The sequence below is a fragment of the Festucalex cinctus genome, chromosome 16 (genome assembly GCF_051991245.1).
Source record: "Festucalex cinctus isolate MCC-2025b chromosome 16, RoL_Fcin_1.0, whole genome shotgun sequence".
Classification (NCBI taxonomy): domain Eukaryota; kingdom Metazoa; phylum Chordata; class Actinopteri; order Syngnathiformes; family Syngnathidae; genus Festucalex; species Festucalex cinctus.
This window is the reverse complement of record NC_135426.1, coordinates 13,543,079-13,568,245: the sequence shown is the minus strand read 5'-3', so window position 1 is coordinate 13,568,245 and position 25,167 is coordinate 13,543,079. Positions and strand designations below refer to the sequence as shown.

Sequence of the window (25,167 nt, the reverse complement as noted above, 5' to 3'; positions counted from 1 at the left end):
TGCGTGAGGGTGCGTGTGTGTGTGTGTGTGTCCCATTCCCAGCACATAGTTGCTTGCATGTGTACCTCATTTGGTTTCTCCCTTACATCTTCAGTTTTCCCCTCATTGTGGGAATGCTGAAAACATCCCACATGTTATTCAGATTTGTATTCTCCTCACTTATTTGCCGAGAAACAACTCCCACATACTTCTGATTTACACCGTTCAAATTTCAACTTGCTTCAAAAATTCACGCCTACCGGGGTATATATCATCTGATTCCACATTACTTACAGTACCAGCACAATTTAACATTAAATATAAACTTTCCCCATTCATTTTCATTGGGACTAATGTTGAACCTTTTCTAAGTCCCACTTTCCATACATACAACTCATCATCATACAACATACAACTGATTATCGTTTCAGGAAATGGATTATAATTTCTCTGAAATGATTACGTCCCACCTAAGACAGATTGCATTCTTATTCATGTATCTTTCAACTTCAATTAAAACTTAGTAATTTTCACATAATTTATCTTTCAATTTACTTCATAAACATTCAGCTTAGCATTCAGCTTTCAGCATTCCCACGCAATTTCTCCAGAAATTGCACTTAGTCTAGTTCATGAAGATATTCCACAAGCTATTAGAGCAAGATTGTCTGCACATTTTTTTTTACACCAGGACGTGGTCACGCCAGTTCGGGTCTTCTCCAAGTTGACAGCCTAGTAAAACAAATGAGAGATGTGGTGCTTAGCAGCAACCAACAACATGCCAGCATCATTTATGATCCGCTCCCGCCGCCATTTGGTCTACAGCCAATTTAATTAGCATAGAAGCAAAGCGTTAACAGCGAACCGGCGAGGAGTGCGTCAACGATAGATCACTCGCATTTTATCGGTGGAGTTAAATTGGATTGTTTTCTCGGGATCATACGCATCAGCAACAAGTGTTGACGTTATCAGTGGAAAATCAATTTGACGGCACTAGACACACTTAATTCAATTAAGAAGTTACCGTATTACAGTCTTTTATTTTGATGAACTATTATTATTGCTCCACTTCTATCAGAATAAAAAAGCACTCTGACCACCAGTGTTACAATCATACAAATATATTAGTTTGTTTTATTCAATTATATCCTTGACTTTGTGTAAGTTATTATAGAAATAAATGCATATCATATTGCAAATGCAGGGTGAAGATTTGGAGGGGTTAGCGGCAGGTTGAGGGAGGCCATTAAGGTCTTCAAGAGTAAATAGAGGGCAAAGTTCCGTTGTGTCCAGTAAATGATTTGGCGCATGCAAGCTTGTCGTCCCGTCTTGGCGAGTTTGGAAATCCTCCACACACCCGCTGTATGTCGTCCGTTCCCAAGCTCCCGTGTCGCTCTCACGTGGGTATACTTTTACACACAGATATTGGATATATTCTCTTGCCCATTTGTATACAAAAATAGTGTCATTGTAGCTTTGACAGCTGGAAGACTAAAGAAGATTGAATTTGGAAGACGATGATTTTCTGGAAGAACGTGCCACCAGAAGTGTCCATGTAGCATGAACAACAGCAACAAAAATAAATCCTTTTGTGGATGGAGGCGAGACGTTACAAAGGTAGACGGCGTGTGAGAGGAGGTGTGCGGTTTAAGTCCCGTGACGGAGGTCGGTCAGTTGTTCTGCGCTTGTTCCGGCAGATCAGGAGAGTGTGACGAAGAGGGAGGACAAGAACAAACTGGCAATTTTTACTAAACGCCCAATCGGAAAAAAATGATTTGCTTTGGGGGGAAGATATTTATGGTGTGCGTGCATGGTAAAGTCCGGATTGGTGGCTGCGTGTACAGTAAAGGTCACTGTATGTAAAGCATGTAATATGGCACACTGCAATGCAATATGTCCCATCACAATCTCTTCATTTCAGTCTATACTGAGTTCCAATGATGACAATAGTTTGCATTATAATAATAATTTAGCTACGTATAGGGGCTGGAAGTGGAAGAAAATGGACAGTGTCACTCTTTTGTCAGCGCTCCCCCTCCCTCACCCCCCCAACTTTTTTTTTTTTGGTGTTTTCTGCTGCATTGCAGATGTGGCGAAGGGACTCCACCGCAAAATAACACGCACACACACAAGGGCACATACAAATCAAAGCTTATACACGTAAGCTGGCAATATCAATATTAATCCCCCCCTCCCTCCCCCACATTCCCTTTCTCAGACATGGTGGTGGCTGCACCTTGTTAATAGTGTTTATTGCTTTTTGTTTTGCACTCATTGATCTTCCTGCACTGACTCTCTCTTTCTCTCTCACGCACACACGTATTACGTATCCCCCTCTTCACCTTGCTTACATAAAGTATCCATATATGGCACATCCAGGTTAAGTGTTAGGGATGGGGAAACCTCTCTCCCAGCCTGGGATGACCCTCACTACTGCAGTCTGCGAGGGACTCCCCAGGGATGCGACTACAGTACGTGGAAATTCTAGCGTTTAACCCATTTCCGTATTTGCAAGCGCGCAGACGATCCAACACGTAAAGGCAGATATGCAAACCTTGTGTGCTATAATCGTTTTACAGAGGTGCCTTGGGATATATAGTTAATTCATTCTGTGAAGTCTCGAATCATCTTTCCCCACTGTAATGAACAGAAATACCATTAATCCATCTTGGCCACCTGGGGGACAGTAAAAAGGCTAATTCATACTCGACTTTAATGCCTGAATGCAGCAGCCAATCATAATGAAGTGGAACGTGTTTTGTCTAGAACTCAAATGGGATTCATTTTAGTTCTCTGCAGAGGATAAAGAATATGGTATAACTATCCATTCCTTTCACCATGTAGTTGCTAATCATTGACTATGTTAGCATTAGCCTTAAGCTAGCGGACTCATGGCTAAACTACACGTATAATTCCCTAACCCTAACCCTTTTAAGAATACTCGTATCTCAAGGCACCACTGCATTCTTTTTTTGGCATCGAAACCAAGAGGAAATTGAAACCCCCTAAATCTATGCATGCTTTCTATGTTATATAATGAAAGTTATGCATATTCCTCTTCACTTTGCAGCTCCTTTCCTCTCGATTTAACCCTGGAAAAAAAATTCCCTAAAATATTGCAACATAGAAATGTCCCAGCCCTTAAAATGAAGTAGTCATCAAAGTTTTTTTCTTTCTGTTTCACAGTTAAATCTTCCGCACCTCCACCCAAGCACTATCTGCCCATAGCCGTACCTCTGTTCTAGCAGCGGCAGCGTTTAATTAAACATTTGTGTAATTACTTCGTGAAGAATAGTCAAACATTTAATGGACTTAGTGATCCATAGGGGATGACTGGTCAAACATGGCAACCTGAAGGTCTATTTAGCGATTTAATTAAGTTCTTAAGCGCTTCCGCCGGGTGTGAAAGTGGTGTTTTAACAATTACCGGCTTGGAACAAATCTAACAAAAATGGGTTAATTTAATTGCAAGTTTGCGGTCTTTATGTTCAGTCCTCCCTTGCTTAAAAAATGAGACAATATTTACTTGTGTAAAGAGCAGCATAATTATTAGTATAATCGTGTTTGTGCACTATTATTGGATTGATTGCCATTATTTAGGGGAATATTAATTTGGTATGTGTGTCAATGTGTGTTTTTTTGAAGGGTTGACAGGTTGTGATCAACATTATGAACAAACAGTGTAAAATAGAGCACAAGTCGCAAACTAATGAAATCACACAAGTGTTAAATGGAAGATCTCACACGTACACACGCACACTCATACAGGCTTCTTAAAAAGTTGCTGACATGCATGGAATATGTTGATGTAACCAAAGGTAAATGCCAGGAAGACTTTTTGCTCGGCTGCTGGACAGACTGGAGGGAAAAAAAAAAAAAAAAAAAAAGGACAGCGCTTATGGCAAGAAGGCCACACCTCTTGTTGGAGTTATTGCTTCCCAAATTGTAGTCACATAGAGGTTAGGACGTGAAGGTAGACGGGGGGGGGGGATATTATCTTCAGTGTCCAACCCTGTTCAGGCGTCCTCCAGGGGTCCCCTCCCCACCCGCCCCCGTTTCTCACAGCGCTAGGAGGCTGAGGTTTTGGTTTTGCTTTGAGGGTCTTTCTTGCCGTTCTGGTGTACGGGCGAGTCACTGGAGGTCTTGGGCGTTTTGCGGGGCGGACTCTGCTCGGCGACGTCATGCAGGGACGGCTCCCTGTACATGGCCACTGTATATAGGGAGCAAGAAAAATAACATAATAATTAAAAATATATTAATTAATTAATCAAAATAATTGTGTGAATTAATTCCCAACATTCTATTCTGTTTCGCTGAATGTTTGAACTTTTCGATTTCAGCCTCTGTCATGTCATGTTTCTATTTTACTTAATTAAAGCGTTTTTTTTTTTTTCAATTGTACTTTTACTTATCTCATTAGTTTTCGTTAACTATATTAACCTTGATGCCCATCTAACTTGTACTGTTGAACTGTTTCCTCAATACCTTAAAAGGACATTTAGTGATCCCTAGCGCCAACTAGTGGTCCATTTTAAAAACTGTATATGTCAATAGTATGCAAAATAATATGTTGTATCGTACAAGCATATTTTTAAAAATATAATCATAGGCCTAGTAATCACTAATTATATGTAGGCATGCCATGTTTCGCCCCCATCTTCCAGCTACGGACAACTTCAACAAAGGACAACTTTGCAAATGTAGTTAGCCCAGGTGGTATTGCATCGAGTGTCTGACCCATTTTTTATTTTATTATTATTTTTTTTCTTCTGCTAGCTCCTACCGCTAGCCTCTCTTGTTAGCCTATGCCTCCGACTAATTCCCGCTAGCAGCTAGCTGCTCCGGCTAATTTCGGCTCGCCAGGCTTCACGACGGCTGCCAAGTCGCAGTCGCTCGCCGAGATCCTCTTTTGCTTGCGCAAAATAAGAATTGGTGGTGGGCTTGCAAAATGTCGTCTCTCTGAGCCACGTAGTGTACGTGCGCCTGCATGCTTCTAATGCTATTCTCTGACCACTAGATGGTGCTAGGGATCACTGAAATTCCCTTTAACGCATTCACTCCCAGCCATTTTCGCAGAAGCAATCCCCTTCGTTCATGGCTGTTTTACTGGATTTTGAGTGATTTTGCAAGGCCCACAGAATCGCGTGTTCTATTGCTATAAAAACATGAAAACTACCAAAAGAAAGATTAAAGTCTCTTCTTTCATCAGGAAAAAAAAGTATATTTCTATCTGTTTCAGTTTATCAGCAATTAGCATTAGAATATAGCTAAGTTTCATCATTATCCACAAATCTAATTAGAATTGTGAGTATTTAAGCTTGTTTTTCAACGTGGCCCTGGTTGATCTCCTTTGCTCTGCTGCCACCTGCTGGCCGTTTGTGTAATAACTGCCATTTCTTCAACCTTTCTTCTCAGTTGAGAGGCTGCATGAAAGCCTTCTGTATGCTCTAGCATAAAAAAAACAAACCATAAACGTATAAATACATCTTTGGGACACAAAAAACATTTAACATAGAACGTCTTTTTACGTTTTTGGGAGCAAATGAGTTAATATGTCAGTATTTTTCAATCCTGTGATTGGTTGGATGCAGCAAAACTTGCTTGAGCCAAGTATGACTACTAGCTAAAACACATCTATTGCGATCTGCACACACTAATCAGCATCTCTGGTATGTGTGATGCAGTTCATTTAAACGCTAAAGAGATGCGATTTTGTCTGATTTGTATAATTACGAGGTGTTAATGGTGGTACATTAGTCCCCCCCCCGAAGGGCCTGATTGCAAATGACTCGCCGCAAAATCTTTCTGATTCCGATCTACCTTCAATGAGTTTGGGTAGAAAATGTGCGGCGCCCTTGGTCTTCTTGACGCGGTTTCCCTTCATGACCTGCCCGTCCCGGTTGATGCCGATGTACCAGGCCCGGCCCGACTGCGTCTGTCTGTACAGGATGGACGAGTAGGTGACGTAGTAGTTCTCGAACACGCACTCTTTGAACTTGCACTCTGGCGTGAAGTGTTCCTGGAAGACACGCACGCGGAAGGCGATAGGTGAAGAATAACACATTCGGGATAAGAGAACGTGGGGAAATGGAGCCCACATTTCATCATGACAGGGTTACTGGAGCGAGGTCTTGATGCCGGGATGCCATTATTTATACCACGTTTTACCTGTAACAAACAATGGGCCGATCCACCCCTCCTTTCCTCTAGATGGTCCAGCGACCCCGCTTTTGGCCTTCAGCACACAAACACACATTTACACGCTTGTATTCGACAATATGTCAACAGCGGGACATCCAGCTCCCGCGTTTTTCCTCTCGACGCCACATTCAGCCTCTCCTTGTTCACGCCATACCTCCCTCGCATCCCTCCGTCATGTTGTAACCTTGTCGGGGAACAAACCAATTTGCAGGATTGATTTGGAGCCTTGATGTGACGGGTGAGCAGAAAAGGCCTGAATAAGGACTTTGCTCTCTCTCTCTCTTCTCTCTCTCACTCCCTCAGTCACATTCCTTCAGATCTCCGTCTGTGTCGGGAGCTTTTCCTGAAGCTTTTGGCAGAATATCCAAAAAATGAGATAAAAAAAAAAAAAATCCATCCTTGTTTCAGTTGTTTGCCAACAACTGGGCATTGGATTAGCAAACAGAAGCGGAGATTCATCACAATCCTCCTCCCTCCAGGGTGCCGTCAGCTGTGCTACTTTGTGTGACAACACACTCATTTAAGTCTCCGCATTATTCACGCACATGCACATCTGTCCGCCGAGCTTTTTACTCTGAAGAGCCGTCACGACAATCTCATCATTTCTTTCTCGGCAAACGATGAAGGGTCTCTTGGTCGACCCTCGTCACCTTGAGGGGTAGCCTGCACTAAATAAAGACAACCTCAACCTCAACCTGCTGCACATCCTCGACTCTTCAGTAGGCGGTGCTCTAAACACGCAGCCCTCAACCACCCTGTCATGCTTCCCAGGCTTGTTTCTGTGCAAAGCATGCAGGTGTTTGCTCAAGCCTCCCCTCAAGTTGCACCTGTTTGCGAACACGCACATCGTTACACAACTCCACTCGCGAGGCAGCCATGTGACCGGTGTTCACTCAGTTGTGACGACACCAGAGGGGACGAGAAAAAGAAAGGGAGATAAAATAATTTACCATGAAGCTTCCCGTGCGCTCTACCAGGAAATAGATTCAATGTGAGGCCTCTGTGAAAAGTCAATAAGCATTAGGCAAGAAAAAACCCGGATTACTCTTTGATTGTACACAAGAAAATGTGAGGAACCTAACTGGGAAGTCGAAGACGTTTATTGACCACGTTCAAGAGGACAAATGTATTTCCTGGCGTCAATACGGCTCAGGCGCAGTACGAGCACGCTGCTGTTTGTCGCGTCATGCTGATTAAAGCTTTAGATCGGGTCAGGGCCCCTCTGCAACTTTTATTTTCATACCATTCACAGGCAGGGTTTTCATGAAATACAATGCACACATACCCAGAACCTTGCTATACTCGTAATACAAGTAACGCAAGCTTTATAATACTAATAGTTTTGTATGGACTTATTTTCAAGTCTGAATATTGATTCCCTCCACAAGTTTATCTATAACATTTGTACATGAGCTCCATAGTCTTGGTTAAGGTGTTGGACGTGGGGATGGAACGGAACCTTAACTCTTCTTGGAGAAAATAAACATCAAAGGCAGGAGAGCAGAGGGAGTGAAAAACAAGGGTGCTGACTCGGAGGAAAAAGAGACTAGCGGTTTGTGATTTGATGGCAGTGATGAGGAGGAAGGTCAGCAAGGAGGAGGGGAACGTATATACTGTATATTTCTTTGAGGGTCAGTTTTACTAATCAATGACTTTGATTGAGGAGCAGTTTCCAAATTTTGAAGAGAAATTTTCTTCCCCCGATTAATCCCACGACTGAAAGTTCTGTAGAATAATCGAGTATTGGGCTAAAGTACAATATATTTTTGCGTTGTTAAAGAGCTCTATGAATATAACAGAACTGAAAAATTCCACTTAATCGGACAGTGTGTAGAATTGGTCATTATTTTTTTTTAAAAACTCACTGATAATTTCAATAATATGCAAACAAATATGTTCTATGACTTAAACATATATTTATTTAAACATGATCATAGGGCTAGTAAGCGCTAATTATATTACATGGTTTGCGCTGCACCTTACAGGAGGCTGACTTGTTTTGCCGCCATCTTTCTGCAACAGATAACCGAAGGAGACAAACTTAGAAATGGGTGGTAGGCCCTATAGTGCGTGTGCTTAGGCCATTGCATTCTATTAGTGCACCATTAGATGGCAAGAGTTTCTCACACTGTCCCTTTAATAAATTAAAAAAAATAAATTGCAGAGCTGCCAACCAATAGAAACTTCCAGAACAATTTTTCTGAATTTATATATTTTTTAAAATTACATCAAGAACATTACCATGGGATGGTTGTTGCAGTATATTATTCAATAGGATAAAAATAATTCTCCATAATGTTCAGTTCAACAGTAAACTGTAAATCATTGCTCTGTAATCAATTGTTAATAAATAATGGCTTCAATATTTCTTACTTTTTAAATATTAAAATATGATGAAGTGGGGTGAGTGACATAAATGGCGCTGTGGTTGAAAAGATAAGGTATATTAAATGTTGATGAAGTTCTTCTGAATTACAGTATCTTTTTTTTTTTTTTTAATATGTTTGACTTATTAGATAATAATCCTCAATGATTTGAAGTACTTTACTCAAGTCAGGATATAGGACAATTTTGTCAAATTCATACTTTTTAAAGGATATAACATTAATACTCAAAATGTACTAACTTAAGATGTCAAAGTGTTATACAATGTTTATAAAGTTTAGTGTATACAATGTTATACAAGTCTCCATTTGCCAAAATTGAAGTAAAGTACAGGAGGGGGGGGGTCTCTGATTCTGTCTACATTTGGCATCCAAAAGACTAGCTATGGCCCTGGATGGAGCTAGCCAAAGTGTGACCATAACTGCTTATATACAGTATAAAGAGGATGAATTTCCCTCCTTCTTCATTGACATTCTCAATATTAGGACCTAAAGCTGTATTTCTTGTTCTCAGAGTTTGGAATTTGGCAACTTTTTCCCCCTGTAGGGAGGATGGTGGAGGACCGGTAAGGGTCCGGCCCAATTATGTCTTCCCGCCTTTCTGTGTTTATAACTGACTGCACATGTGGCTTTGCTGAGGGCATGTGGTGGAAAGCCAAATTGACCAGGAGAGAAAGTGTGTGCGTTCGTGTGTGTCTTTATCATGCAGTTTAACACAGCATGACCCCCCTCCGCTGTCCTCTACACACACACTAGCAGCAGCCACACATAATTCCCCTCTTGTCGCTTCCCAGGAGGCTTTTCCACACCGCACGTCTAATAAAATGGGCCACCATGTCCTCAGCAGATCGCTATTTATTGAGTTTTTTTCCTAAGAACGTGATACTGATCCGTTTTTTACATTGCAGTCAAACTAGGGTTTAATGATTTTGGGGAAAAAAATAATAATAATAATTAAAAAAAAAAAATATATATATATATAATAATTATTATTTTTTCCCTCAATATTGCAATTGTGATTTAATACGCGATTATTTCAAGGTCATCTTCCCATGTTTTTTTTTTTGTTTTTTGTTTTTTTTAACAAAGCGATAAATTAATCTGTATTACAATAAACATTAGCAGCTTTATTATACATAAATGTTTTGGTCTTGTAGGTTATACTTGCATTTACCTCAAGGTAAAACAGTTTATTTATTTACAAGTAGTGTTATTTACTTGCACCTAAGTAGGATATGGAGATAGCAAAGCATTTATGGAGGGGGAAAAAAATGAACCACAACACAATGAAGCTTACGACAATAGTTAGCCAGTAAAGACTTACACAGCCAACAAACGGGCAACAAACAGCTAGTAAAGGGAGCTAGGGAACCAAAGTGAAGTCAAATCCACACGGAGTTTAGTCATGTACTGTTAGCGATGCGGTGGTCTTCTGAGTACTTCCCACCTCAACAACAAACTGGCACAAAATAAGTCACTTGGATATTGTAACGTTCTGGGTGGGAACTTTCATTGGTTCTTGTATCTTAATGCTCACGATGTTATACTATCAGTAATAACCAGAAGACTTCATTGTTGTCAGTTTAAATATTTACTGGATGCCAGAAAGATTGAGCACACAGCTGTGGAGCCCTCTTTTATTAGTATGCGGAAGAGGAACTGATCCATTCAGAATCGTTCCTGCATTTATACTGTCTAGGCCGTCCGCCCATGTGGGCTCAGCCTCCCTGTGTGAGAATGTGTGGCCTGATGGCCTTAACTGGTTTCTACTGGATACGTATGTCAGAATGCAGACAGATAGAAAGGCGCCAAGCAAGGACGAGTAACAGCGACACAACGGCCTAGCTCGTCATCTATATAATCATTAAGAGTCCGAATCTAGCACTATTATTGTTGTCCGACTTCTCCAAGCTAAACTGCTTGTTTCGCGAGGCTAGTGGAAAGGGAAGCAAAGTGTTAAATAATTCAAAATAGGCAATCATGATAATTAAGCAGGGTCACTGGCTTCTTGTTCCTTAGCTAACGCACATTTGTTTACTGTCCATTTGTTTTTTGTTTTTTTAATACACTTGAGATCGCCACAAGCAAGTGCAATTATTCCAGAGTTCTGCTTTAACCATTTTTCTCCCCCAAGTAGCAATAAATGACTTGAAAATTGTCAACACTTCTGGTGTACACAACCTGGCCACTGGGGGTGGGGGCAATTTAATAAAGGCACGAATACAAGTTTCGCAACTATTGTAAGTAACTTAGTAAATGAAAGATGATCAAGAAAATATGCTGTCTGTCTACATGTGTTTTTGTCATTTAGATGCTACTCAATAGCCCGTCTTTTATGGTTCTCATTATGTGTTAGCATTAGCTACATTTGGTCTGAGATATTTTCTTCAGCATCTCTACGCTTTCTTAAAGTAGTTAAGATATCGAGTGTGCCAGTTGATCAACAGGACACATCGAGTTTTAGCAGCATAACCTTTCCCTTAATGAGGTTGCACTGCTCTGATGGTCACCCTTTGCAGCCCGGACCGATCACTCCTCTTCCCGCATTGCAGAGCCAGCGCTCACTGAGGCTCTTTCGGATTCATCTTGGGGCGGGGGACACCATGCAATACTTGACTTGCACATTTCCAGACACATCACCCCTCTAAGGTGAACAAAAAAAAAAAAAAAAGCCTCCCTCCTCAATTTCTTTCCTGCAGCTTTGCCCTCTAGCTTTCATTTGGAGGCTTACACTCGGAGAATAAGAGCCGAGCAGGTTGTTTAAGGTCGGGACGGGAAACAAAAGATCCCCCCCACCCCTCCCTCCCACATCCGGCTACCCGCCTTTCCCTGTCATCTCACAGGGATTTTCTCAAACTTTTTCTGCAGGGGTGCTTTCCCTGCATTAAAGAGAAGTGGGTCACCTTCTCTCTTTTAGATTAAAGCCTACAGCCGTGTTCAACTGTTTAAAAATGAGTACAGTAAAAAAAAAAAGAAGCCACAATTGCTCAAAATGTGCCCATAAATTTTTACGTATCAATGGCACTGCTATAATCGATCACTTTGCTCAAGATAATGCAGAGGGATTAAAATAATGACAAAAAATAAAAATCACACGACATACCATCACATCAGTCAAAAGTCAACTACTGAGCATACCAAATGCCCTGCGGAGCAAGTCAGGTGTGTGTTGATCTCCCCTTAGACCAGTGTTTTTCAAATGGAGGCGCTCCATGGGGTACGTGAGGTTTTACAATACACGTATATTTATAAAGCATATGTAAATATTTTAGAAAAATATAAGTTCTTAACATTAATTATATATTGTGTAGGCTATTCAATTTCAGTATACTAAAACCCAGCATCCATACCAGAATGGTTTGACCCAACTTGTCATCTGCCACCTAGAATCACCTGTCAATGACTTGAAAACTTTATTTAAAATTTAGTTAATTATTTTTTTTTTGACAACAGAGCTTTAGTATGATCCCAAAGGAGGACACTTAATGTTGATATTTTGTATGTGCACAAATCTTTATTTATAATTAAATTAATTATGTATTTATTTTTAAAGTTATATCTTTTTATTTCCAAATACCGTATTTTCACGACTATAAGGCGCACCTAAAAGCCTTCAATTTTTTGAAAAGCTGACCATGCGCCTTATAATCCAGTGCACCTTATATATGGATCAATATTGAGGTCACGCTGTCAAGACGCTATCGGTGAGCCTGCACGGTCGGTGACGCGCATGTGCAGAAGATCCCGCCATCTTGGATCGCTAGCTAATACTAATACTTTACCTCAGAGAAGATAATAAAACAGCTGTTTATTCATTTTGGGAGTGAATGGAGTTGTCAGAAAGCTGGTTTGTAATCTATTAATAAAGTTTGACTGACCTATCTGACTTTTGTTGACATTGCCTTTAGCGCAGCACCATCTAATGGATGCATGACGTAACCCCAGCCTCTACTGTAGCGCCTTATATATGGAAAAAGTTGTAAAATATATCATTCATTGAAGGTGCGCCTTATAATGCGGTGCGCCTTATAGTGCGGAAAATACGTAGTTCAAGAGGCCACATAAATACAAATAGAGTTCCAAAATTGAATAAATCAGACAATGATGGCGCAGCACTCACTTTTAAGTCTTTTATTTTCTTCAATCAGAAATGCTCTGTGTTGGTTAAGGGGTACTTGGTTGAAAAAATATTTTACAGGTGTGTCACTGAAAAAAGGTTGAGAACCACTGCTAATTCACCAATCCATGAGCGGTCCTTACCGAAGTGTAGAGGTAGCCCTCGCTGTTCATGGCCACGTAGAGCCCCGTCTTGGTGCTTTGGATCGCCACAATGCGGAGGCCCACAGGAATCAAGTTGAACTGCACTGTTGAAAACACACAAAGAAGAATACAGAATAGTCGTGACAAAGTTGGAGGAATTAACAAAACTTCAGATTGGGTGAACACGCAGGCAAAAGACACCAGTGGCAATGTGTGACGCAAAATCCTCATTTTGACGCCCCGCCGCTTTTTCTTTCCCATTTTGGATCGTTCAAAGGCCACCTTGGAATTACACACGCACGTGTGAACATCGATAGCAACAGCGGCACCATGCATTTCGTCAATGACCTCAATTACGTGTGTGCATTCTCAAGTGATGGATGGATGGATGAAGGATTTTTCCTGGAAATGAAAAATGTAATACTCGCAAGTTTCCAATCAATTTCAACTCGGGAGTTGTGCCGGCATAATGGATGGAGACAGAAAGTCAATCACGGCTACAATGGTGAGAAGGAAAGTTTAGGAGTGAGTGCAACTTACTCGGGAGGCGTTTTGAATGGAAACGCGTCAAACTTTTCCATTAACTGAAATAAACCGCCTCATTGTGGTCATGTCTGTTCGGTTTGAAACGCAGAGCCCCTCACCCGCTGCACGTGTTCCTCCTTGTCTTTCCGGAGGGGCTCTGCTTCTATTTGCCTCATCGATCTCTGCATCTCAAAGAGGCGCTTTCGCAAATGAGCCAAGTGTCACAATGGGAGGACAAATAGAGGGGAGAGCGCATGACTGGGGAAAAAAAGAAAAAATCCAATGTGAGGTTTCTTTGTACAGTAGCCTCCTGCCTGCCTTTCAAGTGCTGCTTTGACTTTTCTTCGGCCCTCAGCCGCCTTTTGCATAATTTTCGCCTTCAGACTGACAAATCGTTTGCTTTCTTCCACAGCACCCAATAAATAGGGCCTTGCTTTCACATCCATCATCATCATCACTTTTCCCGAATAATACAAGTGTCTTGTTTTCCCACAAGCTCTCACTCGTCCTCAGTTTTATTCAATTTGATTCTACAAAAAAAAAAAAAAATAATGATCAAAAAAGTTCTTGTTTACTTTTATTTGTTGTCCTCCGGGGGAGGGGAAACGAGAGGGACGGGAGGAAGGTGTTGCCAAATCAATCCCGCCAGTCAATTTGAGGCCTGGAGATCATAGAGACAATAAATAAGCAAGGAGAACGTGGAGGTAAATTGGATGCGGGGGGAGGATGAGCAGGAGGAGGGGGAGGAGGGTCAGTGGCAGCTAGACACAAAGTTAAGCGATGCAAATGGCGGGATTGTGCGACTTTGCCATTGCTTTGTGCTGCACCTCTCAGAGATTTCCTTTGGATGATGTCAACAGTATTACAGTGATACTTGAACAGAATTACACGTTGTGTATTTGATTTAGAAATGTCTGCTAGCTTAATGCTAAAATTTAATGGAAAACAACATAGACAGGCTAACAAAATTAGCATTATTATCACATTAGTTATAAAAATTAAACAATCCATCCATCCATTTTCTTTGACCGCTTATTCCTCACAAGGGCCGCGGGGGGTGCTGGAGCCTATCTCAGCTGGCTTTGGGCAGTAGGGCGGGGTACATCCCGGACTGGTTGCCAGCCAATCGCAGGGCACACAGAGACAAACAACCATCCACAATTCGGAGCTCCCAATAAACCTGCCGGAATACCCTTAGGCTAACGAAGACCCACGCAGGCACGGGGAGAGCATGCAAACACCACCCAGGAAGGCCAGAGCCTGGACTCGAACCCGAGTCCTCAGTCCTGGGAGGCGGACGTGCTAACCACTCACCCACCATGCTACCCCTAAACAAATATATACTTTTTTACTTTTTTTATTTTTTAAGACATACGGTAACAACATCTAATGATCAAAGGCATATATTCGTTATCCTCTGCGAAAAAAAATGACCGGCGTTTTTGAGGGGCTGGAATGAATCAACTCTAAGTTCAGACAGACCTTTTTGTGTTAACTGGTTGCTCTGACTCCTTCACTACTACCCCACTGTCATATGGTGTTCCACAGGGTTTGATTCTGGGGCCTCTGCCGTTTTCATTTTATCTGCTGCCCCTGGGTTCAATGTTAAGAAAACATCATATTTCCTTCCATTGCTATGCAAATGCCTCTCAAGTCGATGTCCCACTGAGCAAAAAAAGATGCTTTCTCATTGATGCCACTTTGTCTTGTCTGGAGGAAATCAAGGCTTGAATGGCACTGAAATATGATTTAAGATTCAATGTTTGGAGTTGTACCTCTGGATTGTTTTCGATTACATAAGACACGCCGGCTACCCCATCCCATTTCTCGTCGTTTGCTATTCCTCAAGCGCTCACTATCACAGTCCTCGTCCTGTTCCTCGCAGTTCTCAAAGCCTTTGATTTCTCTTCTTTTGCTGAATGATATCAAGCACGGGGGAAAGTCAGACAAAGAGACTCAGATGGGGGTGGATGGGAGAGAGGGAGGGCGAGAGCGAGCGAGACATGTTCCAGAGCAAAGACGCAGATAAATAACATTTCCTTCCAACAGCGGGAGATGCTAATTAAAGAGGATAAAAGTCAGAGGATGACGCCGCTCCTTGTGGCTTTCTGATCTACACGCTGAGAGTCAATATGGCTTTCATCACCCCAATCTTGCTTTCCTCTCTTCTTTCTTCTTTTCTTCCTTTTGTCTTACCGCATCGTCAACCCGCTTCTTTATTTCTGCAACAGAGTCGTTCGGGGTCAAATTAAGTAGAACGCCTAATTGGGCGTGGAAAAACATTTTGAATAAGATGATAGTATTACACACATTATAAAATCAGTTAAATGGGGTGTCTGGTGCAAAGTCTGACCTTGGCTTCCTTGGCCGCCGTGTGGAAATATGATCATTGATACCAGAAACCAAATCAGGTGCAACACTGACGGAATAACTGTTCAGGTCAAGAGTCTGCTTTCTACTTGCATCTCAAAGCGAAACAGTAGAAAAATGTCTGGTTTTCCACACAACACTCAGGTTAGAGCGGTCCTATCTAGCCATAAACTGGTGAAGCCCTGATGAGATGAGAGGTGAAACATCATTGAAAATAACCAAAACCTTACTTTTTTTTTCTTAAAGAAAAAAAAAAAAAAAAAAAAAAAAAAAAAGAAAATAACCAAAACCAAGTCCTGCTTGTCACAGTTGCAATCGATTCAATGCTATGAGGCTGAAATGACCTGGATGAATGACAATGTTAGAAAAGTATTTCTTTTAAAGTGGATGTACAGGATTCTACTCTATTAATTCACTCACTGCCACTGACGGCAAAAGACGTCAAAAGAATTTTTTTACTGTGCTGCCAGTGAATGAGTGAATTTGAACATATAAATAATTCAAGGAGATTTCAAAATGATAGGTAGAGAATGCTGATTCTTGTATGTGCTTTTAGCCCCGTGTCGATCTTCCTCTCGGCTTTTTTGCCCATGACTTGGCTGCACTGGCCAGGCAGTCCATGAGGGTGGGTGACAAATAGAGTCCGACAGGTGTCCCTATGTTTTTGGCCCGTGAAGAAAGGATTGCCTGTGTCATGGCCAGGCAGCGGCGCAACACAAAGTGACACGCATCCCAGGTCTCATCTTGCAGTGTTGCTCGATACCCACTTGCAGTGTCAGTTGCTTCCTAATTCTTGCCACAGGTGACACTCTAACCCCGAACATTTTGTTTTGAAGGCCATCGAAGGCTTCCTCATCAGACCTCAGAAGTAAGTGTCTCTTCGCCTTTGGTCTGCTTGACCAATTCGAAACATCAAAGCAAACAAAGTCCCCACTCAGCAAATGTCAGCCTGCCAATGTTTACGTCATAAAAAGGACAAACTGCGGCCCTGCAGCCAAAAAAGTCTTAATGAATTGCTCGAATGTAAATTCCACCCAGGCGGCCGTTGCCCCTCCCGCCGGGCCGTAAATCTCACAATTGTGCTAACTTCATGTTTTCCGTCTAAATCGGTGTTGTGACAGAAAAATGCTGTGTTGCCACATCAGTGACATCCCATAATACAAAAGTAATCCGGCTGGGAGGCTTGGAGGGAAAACAGGAATGTTTTGGTCGTGTTTCCTTAATGCACTGTTGCGTTTCTCACTCTGTATGGGAAGGATGTCTGATGTGAATCGAGCCAAGGGGCCTTCATGCATTGATGGATTGAGATCTCGAGACAGCAGCAACAGCCCGACCTATCACCATTATCGAGTGTGTTCTCCAATTGGAGTAACGAACAGGCTCTCACAACATCTCCAACACGTGTTGACTTACAGAAGGAGCTGCTTTCGTCCTTTGTGCCTTCCATGGTGCCGTCCGGCAGCATTTGAAGGTAGAACCCGTGTCGGCAGTAGAGCCGCGAGACGATGCCCTTCAGCTGCGGCTCTGCGAAGCAAACACATGAGGAAAGGGTTAAACAGGCGCACGTGCATGCGAAAGAAACGCCAGAGTCGTGATATTTGCACTGGAAACTGGTCAAATAGTAAAGACGTCGCAGTGTGTGCGACTGTGACCTTCTATGGGATTTTCAAGACGGCACGTTGTTTGCTCTGCGCGAGCGATTATACTCTTGTCACCATGACAATCAATCAGTTTTGTATGTATCTGTGGCTAGAAAGCACAGCGTGGGGAGTATCTGTAGACGGGCGCACTCAGTGAATGGGGTGATCGATCATTGCCAATAGGATCTCAAAATATCCTCTTTGATTATCACCATGTTATTGTGGTTCAGTTGTCACGTTTAGGTTCTGTTGTGGTTGGATTTTTCGTTTGTTGTGGGTGTTCTTGTTACTTTTGTGTGTAGTTGGTGTTTGTCATATGTCACTGGTTTCTTTCCTTATCTTGTTATGTCTAACCACATCCACCTGTGTTTCTTCCCTTCCTAGTGTGTGTAACCAATCAGTGCCCTGAGCCACTTGTGTTTCCCTCGGTGTGTCTCATTAGTGTTAGTGTATTTAGCCAGTTGTTTATGTCCAGTTGGTGTGGGAGCATTGTTGTTGACGGTGGAATATGCGGTGATGTGCGGAAGTTCGTGCATCGCGTCTCGTCTCGTCTCGTCTCGTCTCGTCAAAGCTAAGCCCTTGTCACAGTCAAGTCGTCCTCGTCACAGCTAAGTGGCCATTGTCACTACCAAGCGCCAAGTAGCCTTTGTCACCGACAAGTCGTCATCGTCACAGCTAGTGTTGTTCCGATACCGTTTTTTGGCTCCCGATACCGATACCCAGCTTTTCAGTATCGGCCGATATCGATACCATACCGATACTTAAGGTTTTTTTCCTCAACATGGAAAAGCTGTCCTGCCATTGGTTCAGAGCATTCAAGGGCCAATAGGATATCTTAGATCGGCATGCAGTGAACATGTCACATACCAGTGAATGTCGTGCACCAGCAAGACACAAGATGCTGCATCCAAAATCCTATACAGTGATACCTCGGTTTACGAACTTAATTGGTTCCCAGAGAGTGTGTAAACCGAAAAGTTCTTCTTCCGAACATTTATTTCCCATAAGAAACCATTAAAATGAGAATAATCCCTTCCCAGGTCCCTATAAAACATAATTTTCTACTAAATAAGCCTTAAAACTACACAAAAATATACCTTATTTTTATTATTTATTTTTATTATTTTTTTATTGTATTGTAATTAAAGAAATAAATTGTACTGTATAATAAAGTCGTTTTATTTTACTTTGTGATGGTAGTTCTTAAGGATAGTAGCAATGGTAGACTTCATTCGCGAGCGTTTCACCGCGTAGAGTGTTTATGGAACGGTTGTCGCTCATTCGCACTTTCGTGCTCACCGGAGCGGAGGAGGTGTGTCCCTTGGTGACAAGGAAGTGGAGCACTTTAGCGAGTCAACAAGTGAGCACCGTCAACTACTTTCACCTCTTTCCTGGGACTAAACAGCCGTGGCACGATTTTCTCCTTTTTTGAGGTACGTGATGGCACTTTCGCTTTTTTTAGTGGCGCGAACTCCATTGACTACAATGCAAACGCGCCGCCGAATCGCCGTCCCTCGCTGGTAAGCATTAGGCTTAACACTAGCCTGTGGTGGGGTCTTTTTCGGTCCCATAATAGCAAAAGTACACTCAAAATGTCGATCAAACACAAACCGCGTCCGCACTAAAAGAAAGGGGGGTGACGAACTGGGACGCCGTGAGCGTGCGTCAGCTTCTTGTGGCCGCCACCGTGGTGCTGTTCGACCGCGTGGTTTGGTTCGTTCGCCGAAAAGTAGTTCGTCAGCCGAGACTAAATTTTCGCGAATTTAATGTTCGTGAGGCGAAAGCTGAAGCGTTCGTGAGCCGAGGTATCACTGTATTAGTGTTGGAATTAATGGTATCGGCATGTTACTTGTAAGTAGTCACCGATACAGATACCACTGTTTTAATGCAGTATCGGCACCTCTGCCGATACCAGTATCGGTATCGGAACAACACTAGTCACAGCTAACCAAGTTGTGCTTGTCACAGCCAAGAAGCCATAGCCCCAAGCCAAGTCAAGTCACTCCTTAGCAAGTCAAGTTAAGTCAAAGCAAATCAGATCCTGCTTGATCCACTCATGGCGACCAGTCTACTCTTGTCCCGCCCAGTCTTGGTGACAAGTCTACTCTCGTCCTGTGCAGTCTTGGTGACCAGTCCAGTCACGTCATGGCGTCCAGTCCCACCAAGGCATGGTTTTCTGCTCACCTTACTCGCTATGTTTAATTACAGTTCCATGCATCGCACCTGATTCCTGTGTCCCTGCATTTGGGTCCACCATCCCTCATCAACACGCATTCAGTCATGACAGCAATAAAATGTAATACAACACACTGTGGTTGGGGCCCCAAAACATGATACAGGGTCACAGTTTTTCATTACAGCGATGCGTTTCCGACAAACATTCTCTTAATGTCACACCACAATGATATGACAGCCTCGAGTTTCTGTTTTTCCAATGAGACAATTTGTGGCCGAAATATGAGCTTGTGTGTGTGTAGTATGTCGTCTTCGGAGCACTGCAAACTGAAGAGTAGAAGACGGTGACTTAGAAGAAGCGTCAGTGCGCAAGTGTTCCCGCGATCAACTTTTAATGAGGAGCATCAACTATGAATGAGAACAGAGAAATACGGGAGCAGCTGGCAGTTTGCCCTCAGCCGACAGTCGGGTTGTGTGTAGGCGTGTGCGTGTGTGTACGTCTTTAATTAAACTGTACCTCCATTTTAAAATAAGGGCTCACGGTCTTATTCAGCACATTTCTGTAAATCTTTTAAAGCAGCAATACACAATCATTTCAACACACCGTTTCAAATTCGATTCAAGGAATGCTCATGTCGAATCTGTCCGGCAGCACACATAACACCGTGGCCTCTGATTGGACACCACGGCCTCAGAGGTGAAACTGACGTTCCGGAAAACCGCCGCAGATAAAAGCTCATCCATCCGCGGTTGGCTGGCCGGTCACGGAAGGTCAAACTGGAGTGTGGTAATCTGTGATATCCTGAGTGTTAATCCCAAATTAAGCTTCAAACCGCACATGTGCCGCTTAGCACATCTGCCTTGGTGCAGCCCCAAGCGGTGGGAGGAGGCAGATGTTGACCTTCAGAAAATATAGCAATTCTGTATTTCTACCTCAGCATCTCAAAGGGGCTATCAATTCTAAATTAATACGATACTTGATAAGATCTGTTCTTGCTATCTCTAGAGCAGAAGCCAGAGAAAGTCTGTTCAGGTGCCTGCACTGGACTGGAACACTGGACACTGGGAGCAGCTTTTGGGATGCCCTGCATTTCAATGAAATTGATTGAGAATGATTTGTTTCGCCTGTCTGACTTGTTCCCAAAATCCACATTAAAAATCCTTTAAAAATGACAAATTGATCATAAGCAACAGTAATTGCTTTCCACAACAATGTGCATACTGTCGCAAGCGTAGAGCTGACGTCTCCCTGCGGCAGAGGCCGCCCCTTCCCATTCGTGCATTCATTATGCATATCGCAACACACCCTCGTCAGTCAGCGGCTGACATGTTGTTGTCGCTGCTGTTGGAACAGGACTGACAGCCGGAGACGAAGCACCGTCGACTTCCGTCAAGTAATAACTCTCCGAGGCAGCTTTAATTCACACTGGCCAGGATGCAGAACGCTACATGCGCTTTTTTATGTTCAAATTGTTTAAGAGTCAAACTCGGCCATCCGCCGTCTTTTGTCGCAAAGGTCAACGTCGTTTACCAGTAAAGCATTTTGGGGGAAGTCCTGCTTGACTGCAGTCAGGCGCCACTTCCAACATCCACTTCCTGCCTCTTTTCCACAGTTAATAAGCTTGTTACTCCCTACTGACTCCAATATTCGCTCTCCCTTGCTCGCTCGCGCTCTCGCTCTCTCACCATAAGCACGAGAGGCCCCGGGCTATTAATCTGTGGATATACAGTATGGATTTTACAACTGCTAGTATTTCAACTCTCAGCATTTATGGCGTCTAATGGTAAACACTTGATGCAAAAAAACAGTAATAACATCCCTTGTATTGGCTGTGGAGGGATGGTGACAGAACAATGGCATGAATAATTTTGACAGCAAGAATTGAGTGAGTAAGTGAGTGAGTGAATCAACTGCTTCTCCTCCTTGCCCATTCGATCAGTCCCTCCCTCCCTTTTGCTTAACACTTTTTGGAGGATCAATAGGGATGAAAGTGATGAAGTGCAGTCAAAGCCCAAAGTTTGCACCTTGAGTTTAATCAGAAAAAGCCATGAACGACACACACACGACATGACATGAATTCTGCTAAAGCCGACGAAAGAAAACAACTGCTTAGCAGATAAAGTCGATGTATAAAAAGATATAAAAAATACCAGCCAAAACTGCTTGCACACTGGCCAGAGGCTATGAGGATGTTGTTATTTATCTAATAGGATTATGATGATCGCATTTAACTGGGCGTACTTCTTTTCGATTTCCTTTTCATCTTCATCTCTCCGATTGTTTGCAGGGCGACATTTAAAAACGTTTTGTTGTGTTTTCCTGCATTCAAAAGGTGACGTGATTTGAGCGAAAAAACAACCTAGTCAACCTAGTTTGAATCACTTTCCTTTTTTTTTTCTTTTTTTGGGGAGCTCAGAATTGTTCATTCGGTAGTCTTACCGATTCAACGTCTTATCATCATTACTCTCTTTTTTTTTTTTTTTTTTTTTTTTTTTGCGTGTGTGCGTGTGCGTGCAAATACGTGTAAATTTATACTCCATTAATTCACCTAAAACCTAATAAAAATCCCATTACCCTTCACCTTAACCAGATACTTCAGATTCTCGCCAGAGTCGTGAGGTTCAAATGGTCAGGAGACCAGAGAAAAGGTCAGAAAAGATAAAAAGAAAAGAAAGATAAATCAAAGTGAAATCCAGCACCGACCAAACACTTCCTGCCTTCCCCATGGTTACAAAATCAAAGTCTTACGCCAACCCCAGAAGCTTCTAAATTCCAACAAATTAAAGAGATCTCAAGAGACCAGAGGAAAAACTAAAGAGAGGAAGGAGGGAAAGATCGATGAGGCAGAGTGAGATCCACAGAAACCAGTACATTCGGTCCATCAAAGTGAAATCCAGCACCAACCAAACACCTCCTGCGTGGTCACAAAACCAGAGTCTTACGCCAACCCCAGAAACTGAATCACTTTCCAGTGAGAATATCAATCGAAAAAGCAAATCTGTCCATTTTTGCAATTAAATTTCCTTATGCGAGGGATTTTGTTACCTGCGTCATGGCCTGATCCTAAACTGAAACTTTAAGTTTGTGACTTACTCCCACTTCTGATGATCAGTGCTGAGAGCTTACTTAAAGCAGATTGTCATCATAAAAAAAAACAAAAACAAGAGCTGCTTAATGAATGAGCAGTTCAAGCAAAAGTCTAAATGTGAATGAACTGAGAAAACTCCTGAAAAGGTGAAGACAAACGTACAGACGATGAGGTCAAACTGTACTCAGAGACAATGATTTAAAGCTTGAAACAGGAAAAAAAAAAGGGTCTAATGATCGAGTCTGAGGGACAAAAGAAGCCGCTGGGGACGAAAGCGCCAGAGAGTGCATGTGGGGACGAAGATAAGCACACGGGATAAAGGGCGAGATAGAAAACGGGATGAGAGAAAAGACAAAAGCGTACATCAAGAGAGGAGCCAAGGCGCCGTTGGTGACGGCGGTGGGGGCAGGAGATGAAGGCGGGGTGTGTAAATAGCAAGTGCGACGTCACAGGAACTCGGTTCTGGAATTGGGGACAGAATTTCTCGTCATTGGCAAAAGTTGTCAGGGGCACCAAAATGGCGTTCCGCGCCACCAATCAAGTTGAAGAGCAGCCATTTTCTTCAGAGGCACCAGATATGCGAAATAGGCTCGAAATGGATTTGGAAAGGTTGCATGTGATTAGATAAGTCCGGAATCGAGGGCGAAGGCGAGATTATATCAGAAAGAGCCAAGGACGAGGACGCGAAGGTCGATGAAGGTCGAGGAGGTCCGAGAGGGAGGCGATGATGTAAGCGGCGCGCAGGGAGATCGATCACCTCACTGTTGTAACACTCAAAAGAGTCAATGAACAGGAACCACAATTCCCACCCACGCACAGTTTTCTCTCCCTTCTTCTTTCTTTATCGCTTTTTTGCCCCACCTCCTTCGCTATCCTCCATCTTTCAGCTGTTTAATGCAGTGTTGTATGTCTCCTCTTCATGCTAAGTGCGGACTCCTACCAAGATGGATGGCAATATTCCCCCAAGAGCCATTAAGGGGCAAATACAAACCAATTTCCTGTCTATAGATGCTCTCCAGAGATGACACTTGAAGCGTACGACGCCATCACTCACAAGCGCAAGCGACGGAGACAAAAGTGGCGCAATAACCGTGCAGATAACAACTCGCGTGTCGTTCTAGGATGGTGCAGCATACACTGCTGTAGAAACCTTATATGTCCAAATATGGTCATTTTGATATTTTTTCCACAATTGATACTTTTAGCCTCTTGACTACCAGCAATTCAAAATTGTCCTCTGTAGTGGACCTTTTTAAAGCTGAATATCTCCCACCCAGTGCATACGATTGAATTAACTCTCTTTGTGCTCTATAGAGGACATTCAGAGCTTTCCAATGATACCAAATGTGTGGGGGTGGGGCTTTGCTACCTGTGATTGCATCATAAAAGAAAATGGCTTCCCTCAATGCAAACACTTTTTAGGGGAGAGGAAAAGTAAGTGTATAACTTTTTTTATTGAACAAATTTAGGCTTTAAATGTTGTTAGCATGTTTTCTATAAAACTCTTAAGAACACATTAAAGTATTGTTTGAATTATTTTAACTGTATTTGAGCCAAGCATTTAAGTTTTAAAAAATGTCCTCTGTAGTGGACACACTTAGACTTAGACTTGACTTTATTGATCCCTTTTGCGATGGCTCCCTCTAGGAAATAGCTTAAAAATAAAAACTTCTTTAAAAAAAATAAATAAATAATGAAATCTTTTGCAGTATTGCAGTTACTTCACAAAGATTGGGGAATATCAAAATAAACATGATTGGACAATATATTTTTTTTCCTGGTAGTCAGGAGGTTAATCAGTCAAATTGTGAAAAAGTTGGAGATAAAATCCAACTGCCTGAAAACTGTCGTATAACTTTGCCTTTTCCTTCACTCTGCGGGAACTTTGCAGCATTATGTTGCCTCAAGATTGGAAGTCTTGAGACAAATACTGAAAATATGTTAGATATATTCAAATGTCGACACATTCATTTGCTTTTGTGATGTATTTAAAGATTTTTTTTATTTATTTTTTATATGGCCAGTGTGTCAAAGTGATTTTCTTTTGGTAAATTCAAATAGAGATTAACATGATTTTGGATGATTTTAGTGCACGATGTTACATGATAGCAATATAATATCTTCTTGAACAATGCAAGATGCCTCTTTTTTTTTTTTTTTTTTTTTTTAAATTTCATCAAACACCGACTATATAAGAAGAGCTCTTTGATGGAGCTGATGAGACCGTGCGGTTGTACCTAATGTTTTGTGTTCAGCGTCGCTCACCTTCCTCTCTGCATGACACAATGCTGAGCCAGCACTTCTTCCTCCTTCATCTCTCTCTCTCTCTCTCTCTCTCTCTCTCTCTCTCTCTCTCTCTCTCTCTCTCTCTCTCTCTCTCTCTCTCTCTCTCTCTCTCTCTCTCTCTCTCTCTCTCTCTCTCTCTCTCTCTCTCTCTCTCTCTCTCTCTCTCTCTCTCTCTCTCTCTCTCTCTCTCTCTCTCTCTCTCTCTCTCTCTCTCTCTCAGAAGCCACAGCAGTGGAACATGGGGCACAATGCTAATCA

General features: G+C 42.3%; 1 protein-coding gene across 1 annotated transcript in view; it reads right to left on the bottom strand.

Moving 5' to 3' along the window:
* Nucleotides 1-2,191: 2,191 nt before the first annotated feature.
* Nucleotides 2,192-25,167, bottom strand: part of fgf11a (fibroblast growth factor 11a) — a 39,054-nt gene continuing 16,078 nt past the window's right edge. The window contains exons 2-5 of the mRNA XM_077500913.1: nt 17,133-17,243; nt 12,825-12,928; nt 5,800-5,998; nt 2,192-4,189 (exon numbers count right to left, since the gene is read on the bottom strand). Of these exons, the coding sequence (XP_077357039.1) occupies nt 4,047-4,189; nt 5,800-5,998; nt 12,825-12,928; nt 17,133-17,243 (557 nt within the window). The 3' untranslated portion in view covers nt 2,192-4,046. The remainder of the gene's footprint in view (nt 4,190-5,799; nt 5,999-12,824; nt 12,929-17,132; nt 17,244-25,167) is intronic.